General features: G+C 38.1%; 1 protein-coding gene across 1 annotated transcript in view; it reads right to left on the bottom strand.

The window, feature by feature from the left end:
- Nucleotides 1-26,000, bottom strand: part of LOC134571229 (sodium channel protein type 9 subunit alpha-like) — a 122,188-nt gene that overhangs the window by 76,419 nt on the left and 19,769 nt on the right. The window contains 7 exon segments of the mRNA XM_063429400.1: nucleotides 440-583; nucleotides 995-1,054; nucleotides 11,696-11,735; nucleotides 14,556-14,601; nucleotides 17,706-17,923; nucleotides 19,969-20,110; nucleotides 23,188-23,251. Of these exon segments, the coding sequence (XP_063285470.1) occupies nucleotides 440-583; nucleotides 995-1,054; nucleotides 11,696-11,735; nucleotides 14,556-14,601; nucleotides 17,706-17,923; nucleotides 19,969-20,110; nucleotides 23,188-23,251 (714 nt within the window).

Raw genomic sequence — 26,000 nt, 5'->3', positions numbered from 1 at the left:
TTCTTTTTGCTCTTGTAAAGTATGACACATCCAACAAGAATGTAATATTTTTTTTTTATTTCTCTTAATTTATTTTTACTACTTTGATTACCTGTACTGATTTCTTGTGTTCGAATGAGTGAAATTAAACAATCACATCTCTTGGGAGATCATTATGTACGTTGCCTTATCTGTGGATTCTGTAACATCTCTCAGAATTTTCCTTGTGTGGATCTTTAGGTAACTTGAAGAGGGCAAAAAAAAAAAAATTCAAGCAAAGTTTCTCTTAATTTCCTGTCGTGATGTCTTCTGGAATATAATTGAACCTAAGATTGGTTCTTCTGGATCTGACTAACAAGTCACATTTTTTTAATCTAATTGTATAATTTTTGCTTCCATTGTAGTTCGATTTCCTCTTATTTGAGTATAAATTTTAAAGAAGTTTATTTTTATTTAATACTTTGTATTCTTTGCATTATAGTTGTAAGGTCATATTTCAGGTCCAGAAACTTCACATTTACTTCTTCCTTGACATCTTTGACAGTTCCTTCTAGGTATTGCTTTAAAACATCTGGAGTAACAATATTACTGTTATCATCTTGGTCTGCCAAATTGTTATTTTAAGCAATTGATGTTTCTAGAGGTGAGATTTCATCATTGTCTGCAGAAACATGAGGTGAAAGAAAGAAAAGAAAATTTCTTCTTGCTTGTTATTCTTCTTTTCATTTTTATTTGTGTGATTACTATCCACAGTGCATTTTAATGCCATTTTGGAAGAAAATGAGAAGAAGGAATTAAAACTTTATTACTAATTATGTCTATTAGTGTGTATCAACTGTTGCTTTATAATAAAATACCTTCGTCCTTTAACACTGGTGGGAAAATCCCTCTTACACCTTTTAATCCCAGGCAGTCACTAATATAATTGTGATCTTTTACTTTTGTTCTCACCCTTTTGGCTGTTATGGCCCTTTTTAGGAAGGGGGACTCCTCTTTGATGAGCAATAACACTTACTGGTAGCTGTTAGTTTTAGACTTAAAGTCCCAGTAGTTAATACTTGAGAAATTCTCAGGCCTGAATCCAAATGATTATACAGCTTTGAAAAATTGTTTAAAGTCATGAAATCTTGGAACAAAAGTTCTTTATTACATGTGTTATTGTTCCACAGGCTACTGTAGACACAAAATATTTAAACCAGTGTCCTAGCATGGGATATTCTCATTCTCACATACCACCCCAGGCAGATTCTCCATCTAAGCTGCCGAGCCTCACATTCTAGCTCTTGTCTGGTGAGTGAAATCAGACCACAGCCCGGCATCCGTATGCTGTAAATGGAAAATTTACATGGCACGTCTACACCTTCTCTCTGTCCCAAATCTCCATCCCATCTCATTGTCGAAACAGCAATACGTTTTAAATTTAGGGGAGTGGCAGACTCTTAGGCCGTATCTCAGCTGCAATTGCTTTCGGGGAACCGAGATCAGTTGTAGAGTTTGCAAGCGATGGTCAAACTTGCTGGTAGCTGGAGGGGAGATTGTACAGAACCCTGCAGTGTTCACCCATCAGGTACTTGGCATCCTCCACTTCTAAGCTTCAGCATATGTTTGCTTTAAGATCCCCTCCCCTCAGGGAGCATGCATAATTACATCATCATGCTCCCTCTACTTACTCTCTCTATTTAGATATGAGAAGAAAAGAATCCTAATGATCTATGTGTATACAGTTCAAAGGTGGATAATGATTCAATACACAATGTAAATATTACCAATGGGAATGAAACGTATTACATTTACTATGCAACTATATAGTGCTTTCATTGAAGCCTGTAGAATTACTAGATAGTTTGCCCATGCTGAATAAAAAACTAATTAGAATAGTTCACATTTAAATTATAAATGAAAAAAAAAAGAAAAAATAGTTTGTTGGTACAGGGAGTGCTATTTTGAAATCAGAAAGGATTTTTTTCAAGATTTTTCAAGATTAGTGGACATGTAAATATGAGGGTTTGCCTTCTTTTGCCCACCAGAAAATAAACATGGATATGCACAACATAAAATTTCATGATCTTGAGTAATTCTCAACCTAAAGTTACTTCTGGAACACGATGTCCTCAAATCTCTATATCTCCTTTTTATTACATACTAGAATAACGTGTTACATATAGAGTATGGCTACACCCCACATCTAATAGTTTGACTCACCAGTCTAAATGAACGAAGAACAGAGAATCCTCCAGTTTTAGTAAGCATCACTTCCATTAAACTGAGGCACACAATGAAGCTGTCAAATATATTTCACCCCTCCTGAAAATAATAGTACGGATCTAGGGCAATCATTTTGAAAATCATTTCTGCTGTAAAGATTCCGGTGAAAACCTAGAGATAAAAAGATAAAATAATCTACTCAAACAGACATGTTCATTAGGATGTATTTAGATTTTGTCCTTCTGTATTATGCAGTTCAATATAGTTAATTAGAAAGAGCAAAAAACTAGGTGCAAAAGAGTACTGAGAATAGACAACAGCTCAAGTAGCCTGCTCTTCGGTTGGTCCTCACTCAGATCTCAAGCTGGTTTTAGCCCATCAAGCCATTATAAAAAGAATCTGGGCCATTTGCATACCAGACTTATCCCACCCATATCAGACTAATCCAAAATGAAGGCCGGCTCTCTCTGCACGATAGATACAGCAACCCCAGGTGAATATTTCAAACTTGTACAAAGCAGATAGTGAAGGTCAACACTCCACTCAAAATTTGGGTAAAAATCCTGCAAGGTCCCCTTCCAATAACCTCATAAACAGTATATATGTAGAGATTTATTCCAACTGTGTATCTTTGTCATTCATTTTACTATTGGTTTTTAGATCATTTCAACCTTGTTAAGTATCCTCAATGAGGTATAGCCAATACCCTTCTAGGCACCGTAACCATGTCTGGATTACCATTTAAACTTGGGGATAACAAAAAAACTAGAGAGTAACGAGAATGGTCAAAAGCTCAAGTATCCTGCATCTTCATTGGGTACGCTCAGATCTCAAGTTGGTTTTAGCTCATCTTGTGCCATTACAAAATGAACAAGGGCCATTTGCATATCAGACTGATCCAACCACAAAAAGTGGAAAAGATCCAAATTGTAAACTGACTCTCTCTTAGGCATCATCAGTTAGGTATAGCCAATACCTAGCCAATACCCTCTAGGCACTGGATTACATTTAAACTTGGGTAGAGCAAAAAAAAAAATACAAGGTGTAAGAGAGTACTGAGAATGCATAACAGCTCAAGTAGTCTGTCCTTTTGGGTGGGATCAGTCTGATATGCAAATGGCCTGGTTCTTTTTGCTGTATCTTTTGTCCAGAGAGAGCCAGTCTGTATTTTGGATCTCTTCTACCCTTTATGGTGGGATTATGCAAATTACCTGGTTCTTTTTGTAATGGCACAAGATGAGCTAAAGTCATCTTGAGGTCTGAGTGGGGACCCACCGAAGGGCTGTCTACTTGAGCTGTTGCCCGTATGCACTGGGATTCAGTTGATATGCAGGTATTATGTAAGTATCAACATCACCTCCCCATGTTTTCTAGATGGTATTTATGCACTCTCTCTAACTTTCAGGTTTCCTAAATGGTTTGGATACAAACGGCATTACGGATCAAAACTACAGAGTCGGAAATTCTAGTGTAATATCAGTAAACGGAAAACACAAGTCAAAAACATATATAAACTCTCATTGTAATGGATTCCAATCCCTCCTTATATCACAGAGTACAATTTAAAAAAAAACAAAAAAATGAATAAAGTACTTTCAAGGTTCTGTTCATTCTTTAAACAATTTCCTAAACGGTTTCCCGATCTAGGGTTGAACACAACTGCTTAGTAGTGAGAAAGAGTTGAGCAAGTGTTTTATTAAAAATAACTAGTGCCATATCATTTTTTAATCATAACAGTTTGTGTGGAATTTTTAATAGTACATTTGTTTTTGCTGTTTTTGTGTTGAAAAAAATCTCCATTGATTGTTTGTTTTGCATACTAATATTGGCTTATATAATGTGCGCATTGGGTTAATTCAGTTGAATATTTCACATCAAAATGTTCAGTAAGTCAGCTTTATAAGTTATCCTAAAAATAGGCAAATGTATTTTTTCATGTGACTACTAGCTGGCTAAACAATGATACATCCGTTTGGTAACTCTCAAAAGTTCACTTACCACACTTTTCTAGCAAAGAAGAGATAAATAGTTTGATAAATAGTTGTGCTGTGATTCCTATATAATCAAGGGTATCTAACCTCAATTAATTAGATGGTTCTAAACTATATTCACAAACTCCTAATTCTATGAGTGGATAGTTAATGGATGTGTAAATGACACACATCATATAAGCTGCACTTGAACACATATTTTAGTTGATTTCAATACTATCTACCACTATCAGAAAATGTATGTTAATACAAATAAAATACTTACATTGTTGCCAACAGAGAGTACATGGGTAAATTGATAATCCATATGAGCATGTTCTATGGCCATGAAAATAGTGTTTAGTACAATGCAGACTGTAATTGCAAGATCTGCAAATGGGTCCATCACAATTAGTTTAACAATGTGTTTAACTTTCAGCCAGGCATCACAACAGTCCCATATAAAGACACAATTTGCAAATTGATACCACCAAGGGGGGCATTTCTGTCTTTTTTCTTCCAGCTCTGAAGTGAAAATAAACATACATTGTTTTTATAACCTTAAGAAAGCATGTCCGTTGTGGCGAAACCAACCTCGCCACTGGGCCCTGGAGAAGCCTGTTTGCTAGCCTCCTACCTGCTGACTATGGCCCCTGGGTTATTTGGGGCATATTGTACTTTATATTGCTGCTACTGGCCCTTTTAAAATCATCGATGGACATATTGGGACTTTTTGGGATTGTGGCGAAACCGACCTCGCCACGTGTCCTTGGAGGGGGCTGATTGCCCGCCTCTTGCCTTTGGACTATGGACCAGACTTTATGGGAACGTGATACCCCAGATAGCTATACCATGGAGCCTATTCATATAATGAAAGACTATGGGAAAGACTTTAGCTCCATGGCAATTGTACTGTGTGAGTAGTATCTGCGCGCTATTCGGTAGTTTTGTGCGCGCAGATCCCAGCTATCTGGGGATAGGTGAAATGTCTGTGTGTTATGTGTAAAAGGTGAATTTATGTATTTTAAAGTGTTTGACTGTCTTTGTGTCCCCATGTGCTTAATGGAGTCTCTCTGTGCTGGGAGATAATTGGATTACTTCTCCAGCACAGAGAAGGCCCTGTAAACCTGGAAAGCTAGGGGTTTTAAAAGATACTTTACTAACTTTTGAACCCCTGGTCTGATCCATGCCATTTTTTAATATGTTGTTCCCCTGAATGGATTGATTGTGGATATGTATTTTTATGTGAATGTGATGTATGGTTTTGAAGTTACAGATATTGTGTAAAAGTTATGTTTTAAACTGTATAATAAGTGGATTATCTCTCAGGCTAAGGGGAGGAGATGTGTGGGTTGTACCATATCTCGGATTGGTTATTTTATGCCTCCCCCTGGGTGTGGCCTGTATGTGTGAGATGGAAATAAAAGCCAGGCTGGATGAGCCAGTCCAGAGTTCCTGTTTTACCCTCAAAGTGAAGTGTCGTCTCATTATTGGGGGAAGGATTTATTGCATGCTGTTCCAGTTGACTGCTAGGAGTGTAAGCCTATTCGTATGGTTCCTATTCAACGGTCTACAGCATTCAGAGGCTTGAGAGGATTCATATGCTTCTCTGATTCGGTGGTTGTGGTGTCTGCTGCAGTGCTTGGAGTCCTCAGGAAGCGCTAGGAGCATCCTTTAACGGAGGTACCCGGTCGGGGTGCCAGGCGATCCGTTACATTGGTGGCAAGCGGTGGGATGGCGTCCTAGTGTGAGGTAAAGCAGCTCGGAGACACAGTTCGTTTGGAGTTACAAAGTAAGGGTAACGCTAGTATTCATACAGCACCCCTGGTCACAGCAAACATGACCTATCGCTTTGAGGGCGACGCGTACCGGGACGAGGTCATGAGACGATTAACCAGATATGGCCCGAATCCTTCAATAGAGGCGGTTATGGCAACCGTGCGCAAGTTGGATGCGGAGAATCGAGCGTCATGGGAATGTGAGTGCCGATTGCGGAGATTGGGCCTGTGGCCAATTGGTCTCTCTGCCCAGCGGCAGTGTGAGTTACAGGGAGCTGAAGGTGTCGTCCTTCCTCCCCAGCGGCAGTCTACGGTTCAGGGAGAGGAGCCTGTTATTCCCTCTCCTCAGCGGCAGCACAGCTCACCAAGGGGAGATAGTAAGCCCCTCACCAGCGCAGATGGGACCGTGGTCTCTGCGGCCAAGCTACAGGGAGCGGAAGGGGCCGTCCTTGCTCCCCAGCGGCAGTCTACGGTTCAGGGAGAGGAGCCTGTTATTCCCTCTCCCCAGCGGCAGCGCAGCTCACCAAGGGGAGACAGTAAGCCCCTCACCAGCGCAGATGGGACCGTGGTCTCTGGGCCTAAGTTACAGGGAGCTGAAGGGGCCGTCCTCCCTCCCCAGCGGCAGTGTGATTTGTTGGGAATTGGGAGCCCAGTCTCCATTCCCCAGCAGCAGAGTGTCCAGCAGGGAAGAGAGAGCCCAGTCTCCTTTCCCCAGCAGCAGGACACTGTATTGGGAGTAGAGACAGTCGGTCTCCCTCCACAGAGTATAGAAGTATGTAGGGGAGAGGAGCTTGCTACCACCTCTCCCCAGCGGCGGATCAGTAAAGTGCAGGGAGAGGAGAGCAGCGTCCTCCCTCCCCAGCGGCAGGCTGAGTTACAGGGGGCAGAGGTAGTTGGTCCTACCCCCCAGCAGCAGCGTGATTTATTGGGAATTGGGAGCCCAGTCTCCATTCCCCAGCGGCAGGCTGAGTTACAGGGGGCAGAGGTAGTTGGTCCTACCCCCCAGCAGCAGCGTGATTTTTTGGGAATAGAGAGCCCAGTCTCCTTTCCCCAGCAGCAGGACACTGCATTGGGAGGAGAGACAGTCGGTCTCCCTCCACAAAGACTGAAAGGATGCGTGGGAGAGGAGATTGTTACCACCTCTCCCCAGCGGCAGAGTGTTCTAATGGGAGAGGAGCTGGTTACCACCTCTCCCCAGCGGCAGCTTAATGTACCAGGGGGAGACTGTAAGCCCCACAACTGTGCAGATGGGACTGTGGTCTCTGCACCTACAGCACAGGGTGTAAGGACAGTCAGTCCTGTCCCCCAGCAACAAGGCTGCTTAGCCAAAGGGGAGACAGCCGGTCTCCCCCTCCAACAGCGGAGCTATGTATCCAAAGGGGAGACAGTCGGTCTCCAGCAGCAGAGCTGTGCAGCTAAAGAGGAGACAGTCGGTCTCCAGCAACCAGGCTCCAACCAGACTACTCCCGTGGTAGTGCTGGCACCAGGACAGAGTACCGCTGGTCTCTGCCCCCTCAGCAACCCACCAAGGCAGCCTACCAGTCCCCCACACAGCCGTGGTAAGGCACCTGGACATGGACAAGATTCTCCCTTACCCAGGTGTAGTAACCATTTATTGCGGGTGGGCTGTACTGCTGTTTCTGTCTTGTGGGTGGGCTGCTGGACTAACAAGGGCACTGACCGGCAAGAGGTCAGGTACCCTGTTAGTCTGTTTGGAAAAGGGGAGAAATGTGGCGAAACCAACCTCGCCACTGAGCCCTGGAGAAGCCTGTTTGCTAGCCTCCTACCTGCTGACTATGGCCCCTGGGTTATTTGGGGCATATTGTACTTTATATTGCTGCTACTGGCCCTTTTAAAATCATCGATGGACATATTGGGACTTTTTGGGATTGTGGCGAAACCGACCTCGCCATGTGTCCTTGGAGGGGGCTGATTGCCCGCCTCTTGCCTTTGGACTATGGACCAGACTTTATGGGAACGTGATACCCCAGATAGCTATACCATGGAGCCTATTCATATAATGAAAGACTATGGGAAAGACTTTAGCTCCATGGCAATTGTACTGTGTGAGTAGGATCTGCGCGCTATTCGGTAGTTTTGTGCGCGCAGATCCCAGCTATCTGGGGATAGGTGAAATTTCTGTGTGTTATGTGTAAAAGGTGAATTTATGTATTTTAAAGTGTTTGACTGTCTTTGTGTCCCCATGTGCTTAATGGAGTCTCTCTGTGCTGTGAGATAATTGGATTACTTCTCCAGCACAGAGAAGGCCCTGTAAACCTGGAAAGCTAGGGGTTTTAAAAGATACTTTACTAACTTTTGAACCCCTGGTCTGATCCATGCCATTTTTTAATATGTTGTTCCCCTGAATGGATTGATTGTGGATATGTATTTTTATGTGAATGTGATGTATGGTTTTGAAGTTACAGATATTGTGTAAAAGTTATGTTTTAAACTGTATAATAAGTGGATTATCTCTCAGGCTAAGGGGAGGGGATGTGTGGGTTGTACCATATCTCGGATTGGTTATTTTATGCCTCCCCCTGGGTGTGGCCTGTATGTGTGAGATGGAAATAAAAGCCAGGCTGGATGAGCCAGTCCAGAGTTCCTGTTTTACCCTCAAAGTGAAGTGTTGTCTCATTATTGGGGGAAGGATTTATTGCATGCTGTTCCAGTTGACTGCTAGGAGTGTAAGCCTATTCGTATGGTTCCTATTCAACGGTCTACAGCATTCAGAGGCTTGAGAGGATTCATATGCTTCTCTGATTCGGTGGTTGTGGTGTCTGCTGCAGTGCTTGGAGTCCTCAGGAAGCGCTAGGAGCATCCTTTAACGGAGGTACCCGGTCGGGGTGCCAGGCGATCCGTTACACACTTAATTCACACATCATGGTCATTAATAATACACAATGGGATTTGTAAGTTATATGAATCATTATACACAATGGGATTTGTAAGTTATATGAATCAAATTATAGATCTATAAAAATTACACAAAAATAGGAAATACAGATTTTAAAATGGACATTAATATACATAATACAATGTAATACTAAAAAATTAATTAGAAAAAAAATATATATGGGAGGCTATAATGAATGAGAGCATTCATTGGTCTGTAGATTATCAAATGCTGACAGTCAAATGAAAGGTCAGCATTTCGGTCCAACTTGCAGGACATTGGTCAGAACACGACAGCCCGTAGAATATGCTCTCTGCAAATTTGTAATGTACGTGAAAGGCTCCTGCAAATTATATATTGAAACAACAGGCAGATCATGTTTTACAGCATTTTAAAATCCCTTAATGCATGTATGATAACCTCCTCTTCTGTGTAGTTAATGCCATATTGAATGGGGAATAATTTGTGGTCCATCTCTGTGTAGACTTTGGAAGTTTGTCAGGGTCGAGGCATACAAATTTTGGTTGGCACGAGATTAGTGGGAGTTTTCATGAGTTATCATGAACAGCAGTTGCCGCTATTTTTATTCAACTCCTTCCTGTGGCCTCCATTAATCTCAGGCATCATTTGGTTATGTATTTCCAATGGCAACCCTAACAGTTAACACCTCCTGCAGTAGCCTACGTTTAACTGTAATACTATCCCTAACCTTAACCCCACCTTCAACTAATATTTAAAGACTTACTCCAACCCTAACACACTCATCCTAGTCTAAAAAATACCATATGATGTAAAATATATATAGAAACAGCAAATTACGTTTTCTTGTATCTGTGTTTCTGTCGACTAACATTGGGACCTTAACTGCTGTAGTGGCTAAACTCCTGAAGGTGAGTACATGAGAGATATAACATAAATAATATTAAATTATAGTATATTAATAACACTTAACATCACTTTAGAATAGAGTTTGTTAGATTTAATAGCAGCATTATACAGGTGATACTCGAAAAATTTGAATATCGTGCAAAAGTTCATTATTTCAGTAATGCATTGTAAAAATAATGAAACTAATGAAACTAATATATGAGATAGACGCATTACATGCACGGCAAGATAGTTCAAGCTGTAATTTGTCATAAGTGCGATGATTATGGCTTACAGCTCATGAAAACCCCAAATCCACAATCTCAGTGAATTAGAATATCACATGCAATCAATAAAACAAGGAGTGTACATAGAACAATATCGGACCTCTGAAAAGTATAAGCATGCATATGGACTCAGTACTTGATTTGGGCCCCTTTTGCAGCAATTACTGCCTTAATGCGGCGTGGCATGGAAGCTATCAGCCTGTGGCACTGCTGAGGTGTTATGGAAGACCAGAATGCTTCAATAGCGGCCTTCAGCTCTTCTGCATCTATTTCTCTTGGCAATGCCCCATAGATTCTCTATGGGGTTCAGGTCAGGCGAGTTTGCTGGCCAATCAAGCACAGTAATCCCACGGTCATTGAACCAGGCTTTGGTGCTTTTGGCAGTGTGGGCAGGTGCCAAATCCTGCTGGAAAATGAAGTCAGCATCCCCATAAAGTTTGTCTGCGGAAGGAAGCATGAAGTGCTCCAAAATCTCCTGGTAGACGGCTACGTTGACCCGGGACTTAATGAAGCACAGTGGACCAACACCAGCAGATGACACGGCTCCCCAAATCAACACAGAAGTGGAAACTTCACACTGGACTTCAAGCATCTTGAAGTGTGTTGTTCCTCCAGACTCTGGGTCCTTGGTTTCCAAATGAGATGCAAAAATTGCTCTCATCAGAAAAGAGGACCTGGGACCACTGAGCAACAGACGAGGTCTGTTTTTCTTTAGCCCAGGTAAGATGCTTCTGACGTTGTTTGTTGTTCAGGAGCGGCTTGACAAGAGGAATACGACATCTGAAGCCCATGTCCAGGATCCGTCTGTGTGTGGTGGCTCTTGATGCACTGACTCCAGCCTCAGTTCACTCCTTGTGAAAGTCCCCAACACATTTGAATGGCCTTTTCCTGTCAAACCTCTCCAGGCTGCGGTCATCCCTGCTGCTTGTGCACCTTTTTCTTCCGCACTTTTCCCTTCCACATAACTTTCTATTAATGTGCTTTGATACAGCACTTTGGGATCATCCAACTTCCTTCGCAATTACCTTTTGAGGCTTTCCCTCCTTATGGAGGGTGTCAATGATGGTTTTCTGCACAACTGTCAGGTCAGCAGTCTTCCCCATGATTGTGATTCCTACTGAACCAGACTGAGAGACCATTTAAAGGCTCAGAAACCCTTTGCAGGTGTTATGGCTTACTTAGCTGATTAGAGTGGGACACTGTGAGCCTAGAATATTGCACCTTTTCACAATATTCTAATTTACTGAGATTGTGGATTTGGGGTTTTCATGAGCTGTAAGCCATAATCATCGCACTTGAACTATCTTACATTGCATGTAATGCGTCTATCTCATATATTAGTTTCCCCTTTTACATTGCATTAATGAAATAAATTAACTTTTGCACGATATTCTAATTTTTCGAGTATCACCTGTATCTAATAATTTATAGTAGGGTAATAGCTGCTTGATCCAAGGATATATCTGACTGCTATTTTGAGAAGGATTTTTTCCTAGTTTGTTGCAAAATTGGAAGCGCTTCAGACTGGGTTTTTTGCCTTCTTTTGGATCAACAGCGAAAACATGTGAGGAAGGCTGAAATTGATGGATGCAAGTCTCTTTTCAGCTATGTAACTATGTAACTAGGTAGCATAACTCCCATTGTTTCAGTTATTATGCTGGCTGTACTCAAACCTCTTTGCCTTAAGTAAATCCATTGAAACCAGGTATTTACTTGTTCTTCTCTTCTTAACATCTGTCTCGGTTGTAGTTACCTGAAAATTTAGCACATATATTAAGATAAATTCAAAGCAAAACTAAACAAAAAAAAAAACCTAACCCTTTATCCATGACACAATTTAACATAAATTCCAAATCATATAGTATACATATAATATAACATGGACACAGCATTGCAAACCATAAAATCTTAACTTTTATAATAATCAATTTAATTGTCTGATAGGTCACCAAGACAATAATTTCTCATAAGAAATTCTCTTAATACCAGAAATTCTTCTAAATGAGCACTTTTTGCCTAAATGTGTTTTGTGAGTAAACTGCATAATGTTTATCTATTATACTTTGAAATGTACAGATTTTGTGTATAAACATAGATTCTACTGATTCCATTTATATATTTTTTAAAACAATTTGAAAAGAAAAATGCAGAAAAGAAAAATTAAATGTAAATACTTTAATTCTACCATAGACAATAGCTCACCATAAATCATATGCTGGTAATTTTATTTCATATTCATGTTTCATGCTGGTTTGGGATTTCTTACGAAGATTGATATGTTCTGCAGTCATTCATATATATTTGCATAAAACATATAAAAGTAATTTGTATATATTCAATAAATATTCCTTCTTGTAAATTTACCCCACAACAAATGGTGACTGCCATTACTTTAACTACTTTGTTAAAAAATTTTTTTTATAATTTCTGTCTCATAATTTTGGGCTGCTGTTATTTTCCTATTTAAAGATGATTAAATATTATTATCTGTCCTTGTACAGTAAGTCCTTGATAATATCTTCACAACACGAAGTGTGTGCAATGCTACCCTATTCACTAACATAAAATGTGAGCCTGCTATAATTACAACACTTTATTAAGATAAAATAGGAGTGGATAAAAGTTGTTATAGAACTGCAAGTCCCATAATTCTTTGCCAGTCTTATGGAAGGCAAAGTATCACGACCGCTTTATAACAGTTTGGGGATCTATCATTTGCCCACCACTGTTCTAAAGGAATTTTCATGAGGGTTATTTTGTTGATACTGATCACTGACCAAGCATCATGGGAGTTTTGGTTCCATAGGTGGAATAGAGTTACCACCAGCACAATGTCTTTCTGGACAAACAAATGTATCATATTGATTGACAGCACATGACATTTCTGATTCTAGAATGTAGAATTTATATGTTGCAGGATTCCAGTTTTATGTATCCAATGATTTATTTACCGCCTACAGAATTTGACTTCTACATGGTACAGGGCAGCAAGTTCCATCAATCTGAATAAGTATTATTGTCCTGGAAAACATGGTGGATCTAGCATCCCTGCCAGAAAGGGAACCTACCTTTTAAAGGGACTCTCCGGACCCCTGAAGCACTTTAGCTTGCTGAAGAGCATGTCATCTTTTTTCATTAATAAAAAGTGCAGATTTCAATGGAAATTAATCTTGTTACAGTTTCCTGGCTTTCAAGCACTCAACTGTTACTTCATCGTTTGTTGGTGTAGCTCAGTGGAGCCAACCTCAAGAGACAACCTCAAGAGACTGCCCAGAGCATCTGCCTTGCAAAAACTATTCAATGAGCTGCATTGAGAAGTCTGTGATTGGACAGACACAGAAAGTCTAGATGGAGTTAGAGGGGGATGGCTTGCAAAGGCTGCAGATAAGAGAACTACAGCTTTTGCAAGCTGTTTTAGATATTCCCAAATTTAAAATACATAATACATACATATTACATAATTAAGGACATAATTAAATGAATGCATGTTTTTATTCGGCTTGCAAAAACTATTCAATGAGCTGCATTGAGAAGTCTGTGATTGGACAGACACAGAAAGTCTGGATGGAGTTAGAGGGGGATGGCTTGCAAAGGCTGCAGATAAGAGAACTGCAGGTTTTGCAAGCTGTTTTAGATATTCCCAAATTTAAAATACATAATACATACATATTACATAATTAAGGACATAATTAAATGAATGCATGTTTTTATTCGGAGTATATCTATATATTCTTATCTTTTTATTTGGCCAGTGAAATGTCACTTTAACTACCTTGAATTAAAGAAACAAAAGTCGGTGAGCATTATTTTATCCTCAGTTATTACCTCTGGGGGGGAGACCACGGGAACTGCCAACCAAGGACACCACACCATTGTAATCTACTGTGTAGTGCATTTGTCCATTTGTAGAAAGCAATGGTAACATTCTGGAAGATCTGCTTATCTAACTGAGATTACTGTTACTTAGCTGTACATATCTTGCCAGGACAAAGAAGAGTAAATCCATTTGACTGTCATTATCATCAAAAGTTCTGTGTTCATCATCTGCAAAATAATTTTCTGACCCTATGTCCTTTGCATAAACACTGAAGTTGAACATTCTCTAAAGGTGCATTGTCACCAAATGGGAAGGTGGAGGTTAAATAACACCCCCCACCCAATAGGACACCAACACTCAATGTATGGATCGATTTATCCACAGCTATAATAACTTATACCATAAAACAAACATACTGAAAGTCATTGCCATCTGAACCCCCAGCCATAACTAAGTAACATCTTCCACATGCCAAAAATATAAGGCAATCAGAAGAATAAATGCCGCCTAAAACACCTGAAGATCAGGGGTGTTACTTACACCATACCGGACCCAGAATTGCCCCACTTTGCTCGATGGCTCCTCGCAGCACTACAGACCTCGAATCAGTGAAAAGCGGTTGTAATAGATGGCATATTCCGCATACCAAAGCCTACTAAGGCCCCGTCCACGGCTACAAGGGACATAATCCTGCAGGTCCAGACCCAGAAGGATAGATCCGCTATACTGGCAGCCACCAGGGAACTCCCGACTTACCTTTTTGAAGAAATGACCATCATGTTCTATTCGGATCTCTCGGGGGCTACAATGGCGTGGAGGAGAACCTTTCACTAATTTACATCTCTGCTATGAGCGCACCACATAAGGTACCGCTGGGACCCAGCCCATACCCTGCAGGTCACCAAGGGCGACACCTCGCACACCATACGCACCATGCAAGAGGCAACGAAGATCCTGAGACAGTTGGATCTCTCCCCTGGACTTGCTCGACTCATCTATACCTCCAACGAGGCACACAAACCCCCAAATTGGGACACTGCCTGCGCACCGGAATTCGTCCCCCGACGACCAGCTGGGATAACCAACATCACAGCCACAACCAGAATATAAATTGGGATTGAAGTACAACCTACCGGGAGTGTGCCCCATAACTCAGGGCTTATCTTTGTTTTTGCTTTTGTTTTTATTTTTATTATTATTTTTTTATCTTTATTTTTATTTTCATTATTATTATTATTGTATTTGCTGCCTGAAAACGTTAATGCCTCACCCTGTGGGCCATTGCATGTGACCAACCACTGATCAGTAGGCCCCCAGTACTTGCATGGAACTCTCTGACCATTTGGAGACAGGTACCTCACCTCCTTTTCTTAACATAATTTTGGTATGGGTATATTTGGATACCCCGACACCCCCCGAGCTTCTGAGCCAACAACAAGTCCAAAACTACCAACATTATACCAACAGTATAACCAACCATTTGAACCAACCAAGTAACTATCCTTGCTCTTTTATTAACTAAAAAGTCCAGTTCCTCCCTAACCTTCCCTTCACCATCCCCGCCGCAGTGATCAAACGGAGACTTAAAACTAGGACCATGTCGAACTAAGGAAGGGAGAGACCAACTCAATCTTGTGAGTTAATTAGTAATGACAGAATTTTAAAATCGCTGGCCTATATATATCAGCCCTTCCCCCAAACAATAATCCTCAGATAAACACTAAGATGTACCTAGCCCTGTCAAGACCCCTTTCCCCTAAACTGCGCTTGTTCCATTTGGATACAGGCCTTGCTACTCCATCTTAGAGAAAACATAAATCCACCGACACTCAACTGTGGCAAGAAAACCAAAATCAAATCAAAAGACAAGAACAACATGATGGTTGACTTTATTGATGGCATAAGACACAAAAATTATGATTAAAATTATTGTGCCTTTGTAATAAGTAAATTTGCGAATCCTTCAGAATTCTGTGTATTTTAATTACAATTACTTATTGAGATCTGATCTTCATCTAATACCTAATGATACATAAAAAGAATTATATTATACAAAGAACAAAACATGGTAAACAAAATTGTGGACAGGTAACAAGAATATTGTTTAAAAAATAGCATTTGTGGGTTAAAAGATTTGAACTACAAAATAAAATATCCTCTTGAGCAGGTTTAATGTATTTACTAAAACATAGAATTTCAGTGAATTAACTCTGAAAAGCCAAACATGGAGAATCCGTAATTTGGATTTAGTTTGCCCTTTTCACTGTTTCATGGTACAATTTATAGCTCTAGTATTATATTTATTTTCTTGTCTTTAAGAAATTTCACTCATCTGGTATTTAATACCTCTACAGGCAGTGATAAGGACCCTAAAATAAAGATCTATAAAAGATTTATAGGCAATTTGAAAAATCAAGTATTGGTTCACGAGAGCTTCAACTTATCTGCAACCTGCACAATCTGACTCTGCTATGGACCAGGAACCAGACAGATACAGAAGATGCAAAACACCTATCTTAATAAAAAGAATAGCAAAATGAAAATAGTCCAAAAGCAAAGTCCAGGAGACGAGCAGGGGTCAGGAACCAAATCAGTTAGTCAGATGAGCCAGAATCAGGAGAACGGAGAGCAGCGGAGTCAAGAACCTGAAGGAAAACACAGGAAATGTTCTGGGAAACAGGCATGGGCAAGGAGGTACTGGGACTAGTTGCTTAAATAGCCTGGACTGATTAGCAATATCCACTTTTAGCAAAAGGGGCTGGCTAATAACAACCAGGTGAGTAACCGTGGCAACAGTAAGAAAGGGAGCTGAATGTTAAAAAAAAGCTGAATAGCTCAGACACAGGGAAAGGAAGGGTTGCTCAGAAACAGAGAAAGGACCCAGTATTTTAAGCAATCTCTTACAATTTTGCTTTTGCGCACCACACTAAGTGTGTCTATATTAAAATCCAATACTGGTACTTACCTTTTTTGGCCCTCTCTTAATAAACCTTTTCTTTATGCTTACATTTTATCAGTCAGGTATTATCAACACAATTCTTGTAGACCCTGAAAAGATCTTAGATTGATCCTCATTAACCAGCCAATGATGTAGAGATATGCAAACATTACTTGGCCAAACATAAATCTATAGAACATGGTGATTGTGGTTACCTACTTACAACCTTACAAGTCTAAAGGTACATGATTCTTCATGATGAGGACATTAAATTATCCTCAATTACCAAATGTTTTGCGGTTTGAAATAAGTTACTGTCAACCAGAAGATCATGATATTGTTAATGTACCACATATGTCACCTGTATGTCGTACAATGTCACAAAACCCAGGGTGCTTGTCATGTGCTAATCAACAGTGCAACACACATTCCATCTGCAACCCAGTTTTTACTCAGAGTTACCCCTTTTTAAAACTATCCATTTTCTTTTTTCATCATGTTATTTTTCATCATTAGGTCTCAACTAACATGCCTTAATGGAGACGTCCTTCTCCATGGCAGCCAAGCCATACAACGTCAGAGAGAAAATTCAACTAGGCATCCAGGTTGGTGGAAATTATTTATCTCCACTTTCATCTCGGCAATGTCAGTTAGCTATGTAACACTTTTGATAGTATAAACTTAAATTTATAATCTAATCGCAGCAGTGTAAACGTTATGCTTTCTTTTTTCCTTATGTTTTTTTTCAGGTGCACAGATTATGCAAGTTTTCAGGACGACACCTCCAACTTTGTACTTCTCTAAATGTACGCAATATAATTCAGCTTATTGGGCACCACTATAAATATAAATGCCAAATAAAATTTGGTCTGTAATAGTGGAAGACACTTAAATAGCACTTAATACCCATGTTAGCATTTATCTTTCAATGGTCCCAGGTCTATACATACATACACACGCACACACACCCATAAATTACCTGAGCTTCTTCTTCTTGTTTTTTTAGTTGATCCATCATCTGCTGGAATTCAGCTTCCTTATGCTCAGCTTCTTTTAACATTGCTTGGTTTTGCTCTTCATATGCCATGGCGACAACAGCCAGGATTAGGTTTACCAAATAAAAGGAGACCAAAAAAATCCCCAGAACAAAAAAGATCATGTAGGTTTTACCAGAAACCCTTGGGACCTGTAGGCAATATTAACCAGATATTAAACAATCAATATTATCAAAGCATAATAAATGGCACTTGAGCAGACTGCTGTTGATTTTTTGTGCCCCCACCGGATATTAGGATGGAAACAAGACAACCACAGAAGTATACATAGACAGAGAGTAATGGAAGAGATGTATCACGGAAGCAAAAAACACTCTTACCCAACATGCTCCAAAACACCCAGCATCTGAAAAATCTTCAAAGGAAAGCATTGAGTCCACACTTTCCGATTGGAAGGCCTAATGTGCATGCGGTGCTGTGCATTAGGTCCCCCCTCGCAATGTTAGTGGAGATGGAGCCAGTGCCAAGGAACTTTGGTGCTAGAATCGGGTAGGTAGGGCCACAAGGGCAGAGGGAAACTATGACATTATAGGGTTAGGAATGCAGCTTTGTATTCCTTACATTATAGTGTTCCTTTAAGGTTTATTTACTAAGCATTGAGTGGCGGTATAATGAGATCTGAAATTGCTAAATTTAGGCAAAAATATCCAAATGGAGACTCTTTGGAGTTTGGAAATTTTGCTAAATTAAATATTTTTGCTTATATTTAGCAATATCACATCTCAGGTTACTACCATTCAATCTTTAGTAAATTATTAACTGTGATTTCAATTTGCTTCAGTTTGACATTTAGTTATAAAGCCCCTTAATGTTATACATATATGATATATTTCAGCATGGCAGAGGATCAGAGGAATGTGCATCATAGACGCACTGTCATGCACAGGGGGCATGATCATGTTGGCCTTGATTTAATAATTTTGGATAAGCTTTACAAGTGATTTCATATTTTTCTATCAACTTTTTTTTTAATTCCAAATAATTCAAATATAAAAATAAATATCAAATAAATATAAATCTATCACTATATAAAATATCAAAATATTAAATAATTTTCAAAGTTTATCCCAAAAAAATAATTATTTTAAAAGCTTATCTAAAATATAAAACTGCTTTTGTATATACATTTCACAAAAATACACATCATGAAAAAACTTAAAGCCCATTGGCTGATAATCTTCATTATGCTATTTCTCAATCTTCCTTGCTTACACTTAAAAATAGTAAAGTTGGCAAGATTCCGCTATGTACCATTGGAAATATATCCCACAGCATTTTATACATAAAGTAAGAAACAAAACACAATGGGTATGTGTCCCAAGGGTAGAAGTGTTAAAAAATGACTATTTGCACTAGACCAAAAAAATGTATAACAAAATCCCGCTCAACACCACAAACAGATGCAAAAGTCAGTTCTGGATATAAAATAGGACTTAAACAAAACACAGAACCGATGCTAATGCCGATATATATGCAAATCATCAAATCAGTAAGGAAAGTAGGAACTTCTAGTTTAAGCCCTCTCCTATAATAATAATAGAATAATATATAATAATAATAATATTCAAAAGAAAATGTAGTTTCATGTGGGCTGGCACTCAGTTATACGTAATCTCAGTTATACGTTATCTCTAGTCTCAGAAAACCCTGCTCCCTGACCAATTTATGATACATGGGCCATTTGTATTGTTGATGTACACTCAACTCTTTTATAAGAATACACTTGATTCTTATACTTTATGGACTTTATCTTTTGATGTCAGAATTCTGGCAACAGGCACAGCCAGGTAGGATATTTGTAGAGATGCTAATTCATGTGATCAAAAGGGTTGCATTTATTGCCAGAGACATAGACCAAGGAATAATCAAGTTAACCCTTGCAATGCTGAGTCTTTGATCTGGGAAGAAACTGTAAAGTATACAATTAACACCCTGGGTCTAGTAGCTGCTAAAGCATTCTGATCATGCACTTGAATGTTGATAATTATTTACATATCAGTATAATTCCTAACTTTAGTCTTTTGATACTAGAACCTAAAGGATGACGGCTATATTAAAGCACAGTTTTGCCAGATTGTATTTTTCCTGTGGATTGGGATAATTTATGTACTATTATGTCTATTACGCACTTCATGAATATTTTCCAGATCATTGGAAAAATAAAAATGCATCTCACCTGTTGGTAAAGAGTTTCCCAGGAGTCTTGAGTCATTAACCGAAACAGAGACAAGAATGCCCAACCAAAGTTGTCAAAACTTGTGTAGCCATAGTTTGGATTTCTTCCATATTTTTCACATATGTAACCTTCTGGGCAATGACTAATTAAAAAGGAAAAATGTAAAGATAAAATTATGTTTCGTATCTTTTAATTAGGGATATTTGTTATAATTATGTACACTGAAACTCTTATTTATAAGAAAATGTGTATACTTTGGTGAACCTGGCATATTGTTCTTTGCTGACTGTTACTGTAGATGTTTTATTAAGGTACAATTAAAGGGGGTGTGTTATATGAAAACACATTACATAGTTAATTAAGCTGAAAAAAAGACATGTGTCCATAAAGTTCAGCCTTTCTCACATCTGTTTTGCAACAAGCTAGGAAAAAATCCCTTCTCGACCACAGAATGGCAGTCAGACCTCTCCTTAGATCAAGAAGCTGACAAGTTTATTTAATAGACTCATGATTACAATAAACTGAATGGCAACATCTAGGTTAAAATAGCTGATACGGAAATGTCTACCAATTCAGCTATTGTCACAGCACAGAAGGAATTTGCACAGTCCCTACTTACAGTTATACACAATAGAACTGTGTTGAAATTTTAAGAAATTAGTCAAAATTAAAATCTTGTTCTTGAGTAGAACATTGGCTTTAAGATAAAGTAAAGAGAATTGTTATTAATTCTAAATTTTCACGCTGGACAAAAGTGGTAAGTGGTGTCCCTCAGAGGTCTGTTCTGTGACCACTTCTCTTCAACCAGTTTATAAATGACCTTAAAATAGGCTTTAAAAGTCGTGTGTCAGAGTTTGCAGATGACTCAAAAATAGGAAAGGTTATACAATGTGAACAGCATATTACCTTGCTGCAGAGGGATTTACATAGATTAGGGGACTGGATACTCAAATGGCAGATGAAATTTAATGTAGATATATTGAAAGTTATGTACTTTGTAGTGACGAATGCACTAACAACTTACACCCTAAATGGTAGTAACTAGATATGTGCATTCAGATTCACACAAATCAAATTTCGTCTGAATTACTGAAACATTTCAGAATTCGGAAGCTTGCCAAAATATATGAATTTGGAAAGAATTGAACCATATTATTTTGGTTCCATTTTTCTTTCATAAGGATAGCAAATTAGGGAGCTCTCTGTTGAGACAGAAAAATTAAGAAAAGTACTTTTTTTCTTAATTTTGATCTGTTGTAGAGCTGTTTAGTAGATAGCTCCTTAGTTTGGTATCCTTACACGGAATTGCCATAATTAAAGGATACCAAGTTAGGAACCTATCTAGTAAGCAAATGAAAGAGCAAATTTAATAAAAAAGGATATCCTTATTTTTACTTTTTTGGTTGTTTGTTAGATAGCTCCCTAAGTGAGATTGCCCTGTTACATGCAATCTCACTCATAAACTCATGCATGCACACTCTTACACTACCATTTAAATACACACAGTAATATATGTATTTATTTACTCATGTATGAACACTGTCACAAGTATTGTCATTAACCCATGCTTGCATACTGTCACACTTTTAGTTTACCCATACATGCACACAATCATATACACTGTGACAAAACCCCTGTTTTATGACTACCAGTGCCCTTTAAGCATGCCATTCGTGTATTTAGCACTATTTATTCCCTTTTATTTCGTTTACTGAACAAACTAACAAACAGCCAGACCACACGCAAGTGGAGTGTGCAGCCTGTTAACCTACCAGAAGCTGTGGTTAACCGCAGCTAATTGATGTATGGCTGGGTGGTCGCCGTTCATATGTTCATATTGTCGAACGCATGGAACTGTTTTCGGACACTATTTCACACGAACACCGCTGGGACTTCCAAACTTCCATCCATTTGTTTCTGTTCATACGAACGCAGCATCATTCGGTACATTAAAAACTCATGAACTAGACCGAACTGCATAAAAGGCCAAGCTGTGGCCACCATTAAACAGATCGTTTTACCCCTTCATGAAGTCTTGGCTCATGTTTGGGGGATTGGGAGCTATAATTCACTACACCTTCTGCTACACTTGGATTTTGGGAGATTCTGCATGGATCTACTCAGCTAGAGTATAGGGGATCAGTTACATACACGTTCATTTACCCGTGCATTAATACTGACATTTGCCCAAGCAGAGTCATATACATTGTCATTTACACTGTCATTGGACACATGGACACTGTCATTAACCCAATGCATTCACACTGCAATTTTCACATATATGCACACTGTCACATACACTGTCATTTACCCATGCAGACACACTGACACACACACTTGCATTAACCCATGCATTCCCAATATGATTTGACTATAAATGCACAGTCATTTACACTGTAATTTACCCATGTATGCACACAGTCACATGCACTGTCATTCTATCCATGTGTTCACAGTCATTGCCCTTACATGCACACAGCCATATGCACTGTCATTTACCTATGTGTGCAGTGTAGCTCCCTAATTTTTGTTCATTTCAAATAGGGCAATAGGGCAATATGGGTACCAAATTAGGGAGCTATTATACATCATTCTATTATGGTATCTTTAAATAGCACCCTAATCTGGTATCCTTAATAGAACAATCCCACACAAGGGATTTAAATTAGTAAGCTATCTGATAAACAGCACCCTAATGTGGTATCCTTCTTTTAATTAAATCTCAGGATGCAATATATAATTTCGCCTTTTTATAAATGAATGGTAACATCTTGAAAATGCAGAGCAATTTTAGGCACCTGTTCTAAAGAAGGATATTATGGCACTTGCAACAGTGGTCTACAACATAATTAATAGGAATGGAAGATTTTAGCTATGAAGAAAAGTTAACACATTTTAATCTGCTTAGTTTAGAAAAAAGGCACCTTAGAGGGGATATGTTAAAATTATACTGATATATTCAGAGCCAATACAAATTATTGTCTGGAACTATACAAATAGGACACCAGGTCACTCGTTTAGACTAGAAGAAAAGAGAGGGCCAGGCCTAACATAATAGGGACATGGACAATAGCGCTACCAATACATTTTTGAGTTCCTTTAAGGAAAACAACTGTACACATTTGGTGTTTTATTGATAATAAATCACAGTGCATAGATGGATTTCAAGATGCAACCATAATAATATGCAGTATAGAATACATGTAAATACGTTCTTACCCTGCATCTGTGTTACCACCGCAAAGAAAAGGATCCTTCTGACCTTTCAATTTGTAAATCGAGCCTGATTGTGGAAAACAAAGCAATGCATTACATCACTACATCCTGATAAATCTGTAATTTAGTAATAAATCAGTCCTCCAGCAAATGTTTTTGACAAAACACACACAAATGGATTGCTTCTCCCTAATTACCATTTACCGTCAGAACCAGATAAACTAAATTGAGTTTTTTCAAGTTATAGAATGTGTGCTATGCGGCTGTAATAAAATATTGAATGCAGATGACTTGAGCAGGACATTTCATATATTTAGAATTTACAGATAAAAAAGCAACAGTCAAGCAAGAATGGTTTACAATATAAAAAGGGAACTTAGGGATGCTCTAAATGAAACACAGCAAGCAATACTTTGCACAAATGTAGATAATTTGTGAATAAGCAATAAACTTGTTTTTCATTTGCAAAAAAACAAAAGATGAGAATTTGAGAGCTCTGAATAGAGAACAGAGAGAATATGGAAACATCTAGATTGAGAACATAGTAGACTTGAAGTAGACTTTTCCAATTTGGCTACTGCTGACAAAATATTGAAAATCATGATGTCTAAACAATTGCCAGTTAAACATCAAGACACTATAAAGATATTATAAAAATATATAGCCCAATTTAACTGCTATACATTTTTTCAGATAGCTTCCAGGGCTCTGTTGAAGGAAAAAAAAAGATTCAACACACCCTAATGATAGTCTTATTCTCTGCAGACTCACTTTAACTTAAAGGAACTTCTATCTGTTAATTGCTTGAAATGCTTTGAAAAAACTCTGTCTTGTCAGTTAATTGTTATACCTAACTTTCCGAACTTCTTTTAACTATTTCCACTAATTGGATTGACCACCATCCAAGAAAATAATACCAAATAAAAAGGAGTTGGTAAGTATACCTACTTTTCTAAAATATCTAGAAAACAACTGAATACAAATTCCTTATTTTGGAATATTTATTCTGTAAAGTTTATTTTAAACTGCAGCTATGGTAAGGTACATAGTAGTTAATGGGTGTTTTTTTCTGGTAATGTTATCATATTCAAAACTGTAATTTCAGATATTTAACATTCTATCTTTGAATCACCTTTTATAGTAGTTTAAATGCAGTCAGGAATTAATTCAACTTTTAGCTGTCTTTAACCCCTTAAGGACCAAACTTCTGGAATAAAAGGGAATCAAAACATGTCACACAGGTCATATGTCCTGAAGGGGTTAATTTTGTGATGCTATTTGTTGATTTGCTAATGTAAAATATTGCATAGCAAAAGAGAGAGATTGTGATTATTTGTTGTTACCATTTAGCAATTCAATTTGAATACTGTAGTCAGTTTTATTTGTAAACTGCAATTTTTTTGTTTTAGATGGTGAGAACTGTGTTGTTTAATACAGGGTTGAAATAGTTAATTGATATTTCAGTAAAAGAACAGTTGCTGCCAGGTGGTGTTTTGTTCTATACTGCCTGCTCTTAATTTATTGTGAGTGACTACATTGCTTATCATCCATACTGCATTACTCACTTTAGAGATCATATATTGACTGCTTAATTGTTGAATTACATTATTGTACTTGCCATATTTTATACATTGTTCAATGTGTTTTCATGTTTATTTTTTGTCACAATAAAATAAAATTTTATAATCTGTTATGATATATAATTGTGTTAATTCTAAAAAGTAAATTGAATAATGAATTTGTGTTCTAAAGAATTTAAATAGTAGGCAATTCTTATGCTAATTTATTGGGGGGATTTTTCATAAATTTTACAGTGCTATAATATAATTTTTGATATTAACAACATTATTAATTTTTGAAAATATTTCTAAAATATTATATTTCATATGTTTTACCCCATTATTTCTCCTTCATTACATGTATAACCTTGTAACAAGATTGTATTGTTTGATGAGTTTTTTCAATTCACATATGTTGTCTGTGTTATCCAATATGGTTCAATTGACTGTCCTCCACCACATGATGAATAGACTGCATTTATATTTATCGCCAAATGTGCAAAAGAAAACTATAGGTATATGTAGGAATCAGTTGGTTTCCTACATGCATCTATTTCTGCAATAACTGGTAATATTGTTTAATAAGGGTTAACCCCTAAATAAAAAATAAATAAAATATAAACATAAAATAAACACAAAATCGGAATAATGTATATCCAGCTGTATGGATGAACATAGGAAATCCTGATTTCACATGTTATATTATACATAATAACTTAATCAGAGCTGCTAGCTGAACTTTAGGCTTTGAAGACATAACTGATTAACATCAGTCTTCCCATATGAAATAGCTGGAATAATATCTGGAGACAAAGTGCGATTTGTTTGTTGTTAGCGCACTGGTATCTATGGGGAGCTTATTAAATTACATCTGGAAGACACCTTCCAGATTAACCCCTGCATACGTTCATCTGTACACATACAGAGGGAGACCAAAAACTGCACTCTGGAACATTTTTATCCAAGACTGGGATGTGTCTCTCTTCTACAGCCCATGAGACTTACATTTCTCTACTGTGGAATCCACTCTTATAAAAAGAAAAAAAAAACTAAAAAAAAACCAAAAAACACTGTTTAGTAAAACTTTGCATGGGAAATACAAGCTACTTATTTCTGAGTAGATAAGTGGTGTATACTATTCTCTAGAGACATGCATAAACTCCCCTTCTGTCCATATAGATTAACATTTTACTATAATGGAGAATATGAGTTGTGCTCTTATGCTTGAACTCATTCCATTTAAAAATCATTACAATC

Source organism: Pelobates fuscus, chromosome 8 (genome assembly GCF_036172605.1).
Source record: "Pelobates fuscus isolate aPelFus1 chromosome 8, aPelFus1.pri, whole genome shotgun sequence".
Lineage (NCBI taxonomy): Eukaryota > Metazoa > Chordata > Amphibia > Anura > Pelobatidae > Pelobates > Pelobates fuscus.
The sequence above is the reverse complement of the archived record's forward strand: the minus strand, read 5'-3'. Positions and strand labels throughout refer to the sequence as shown.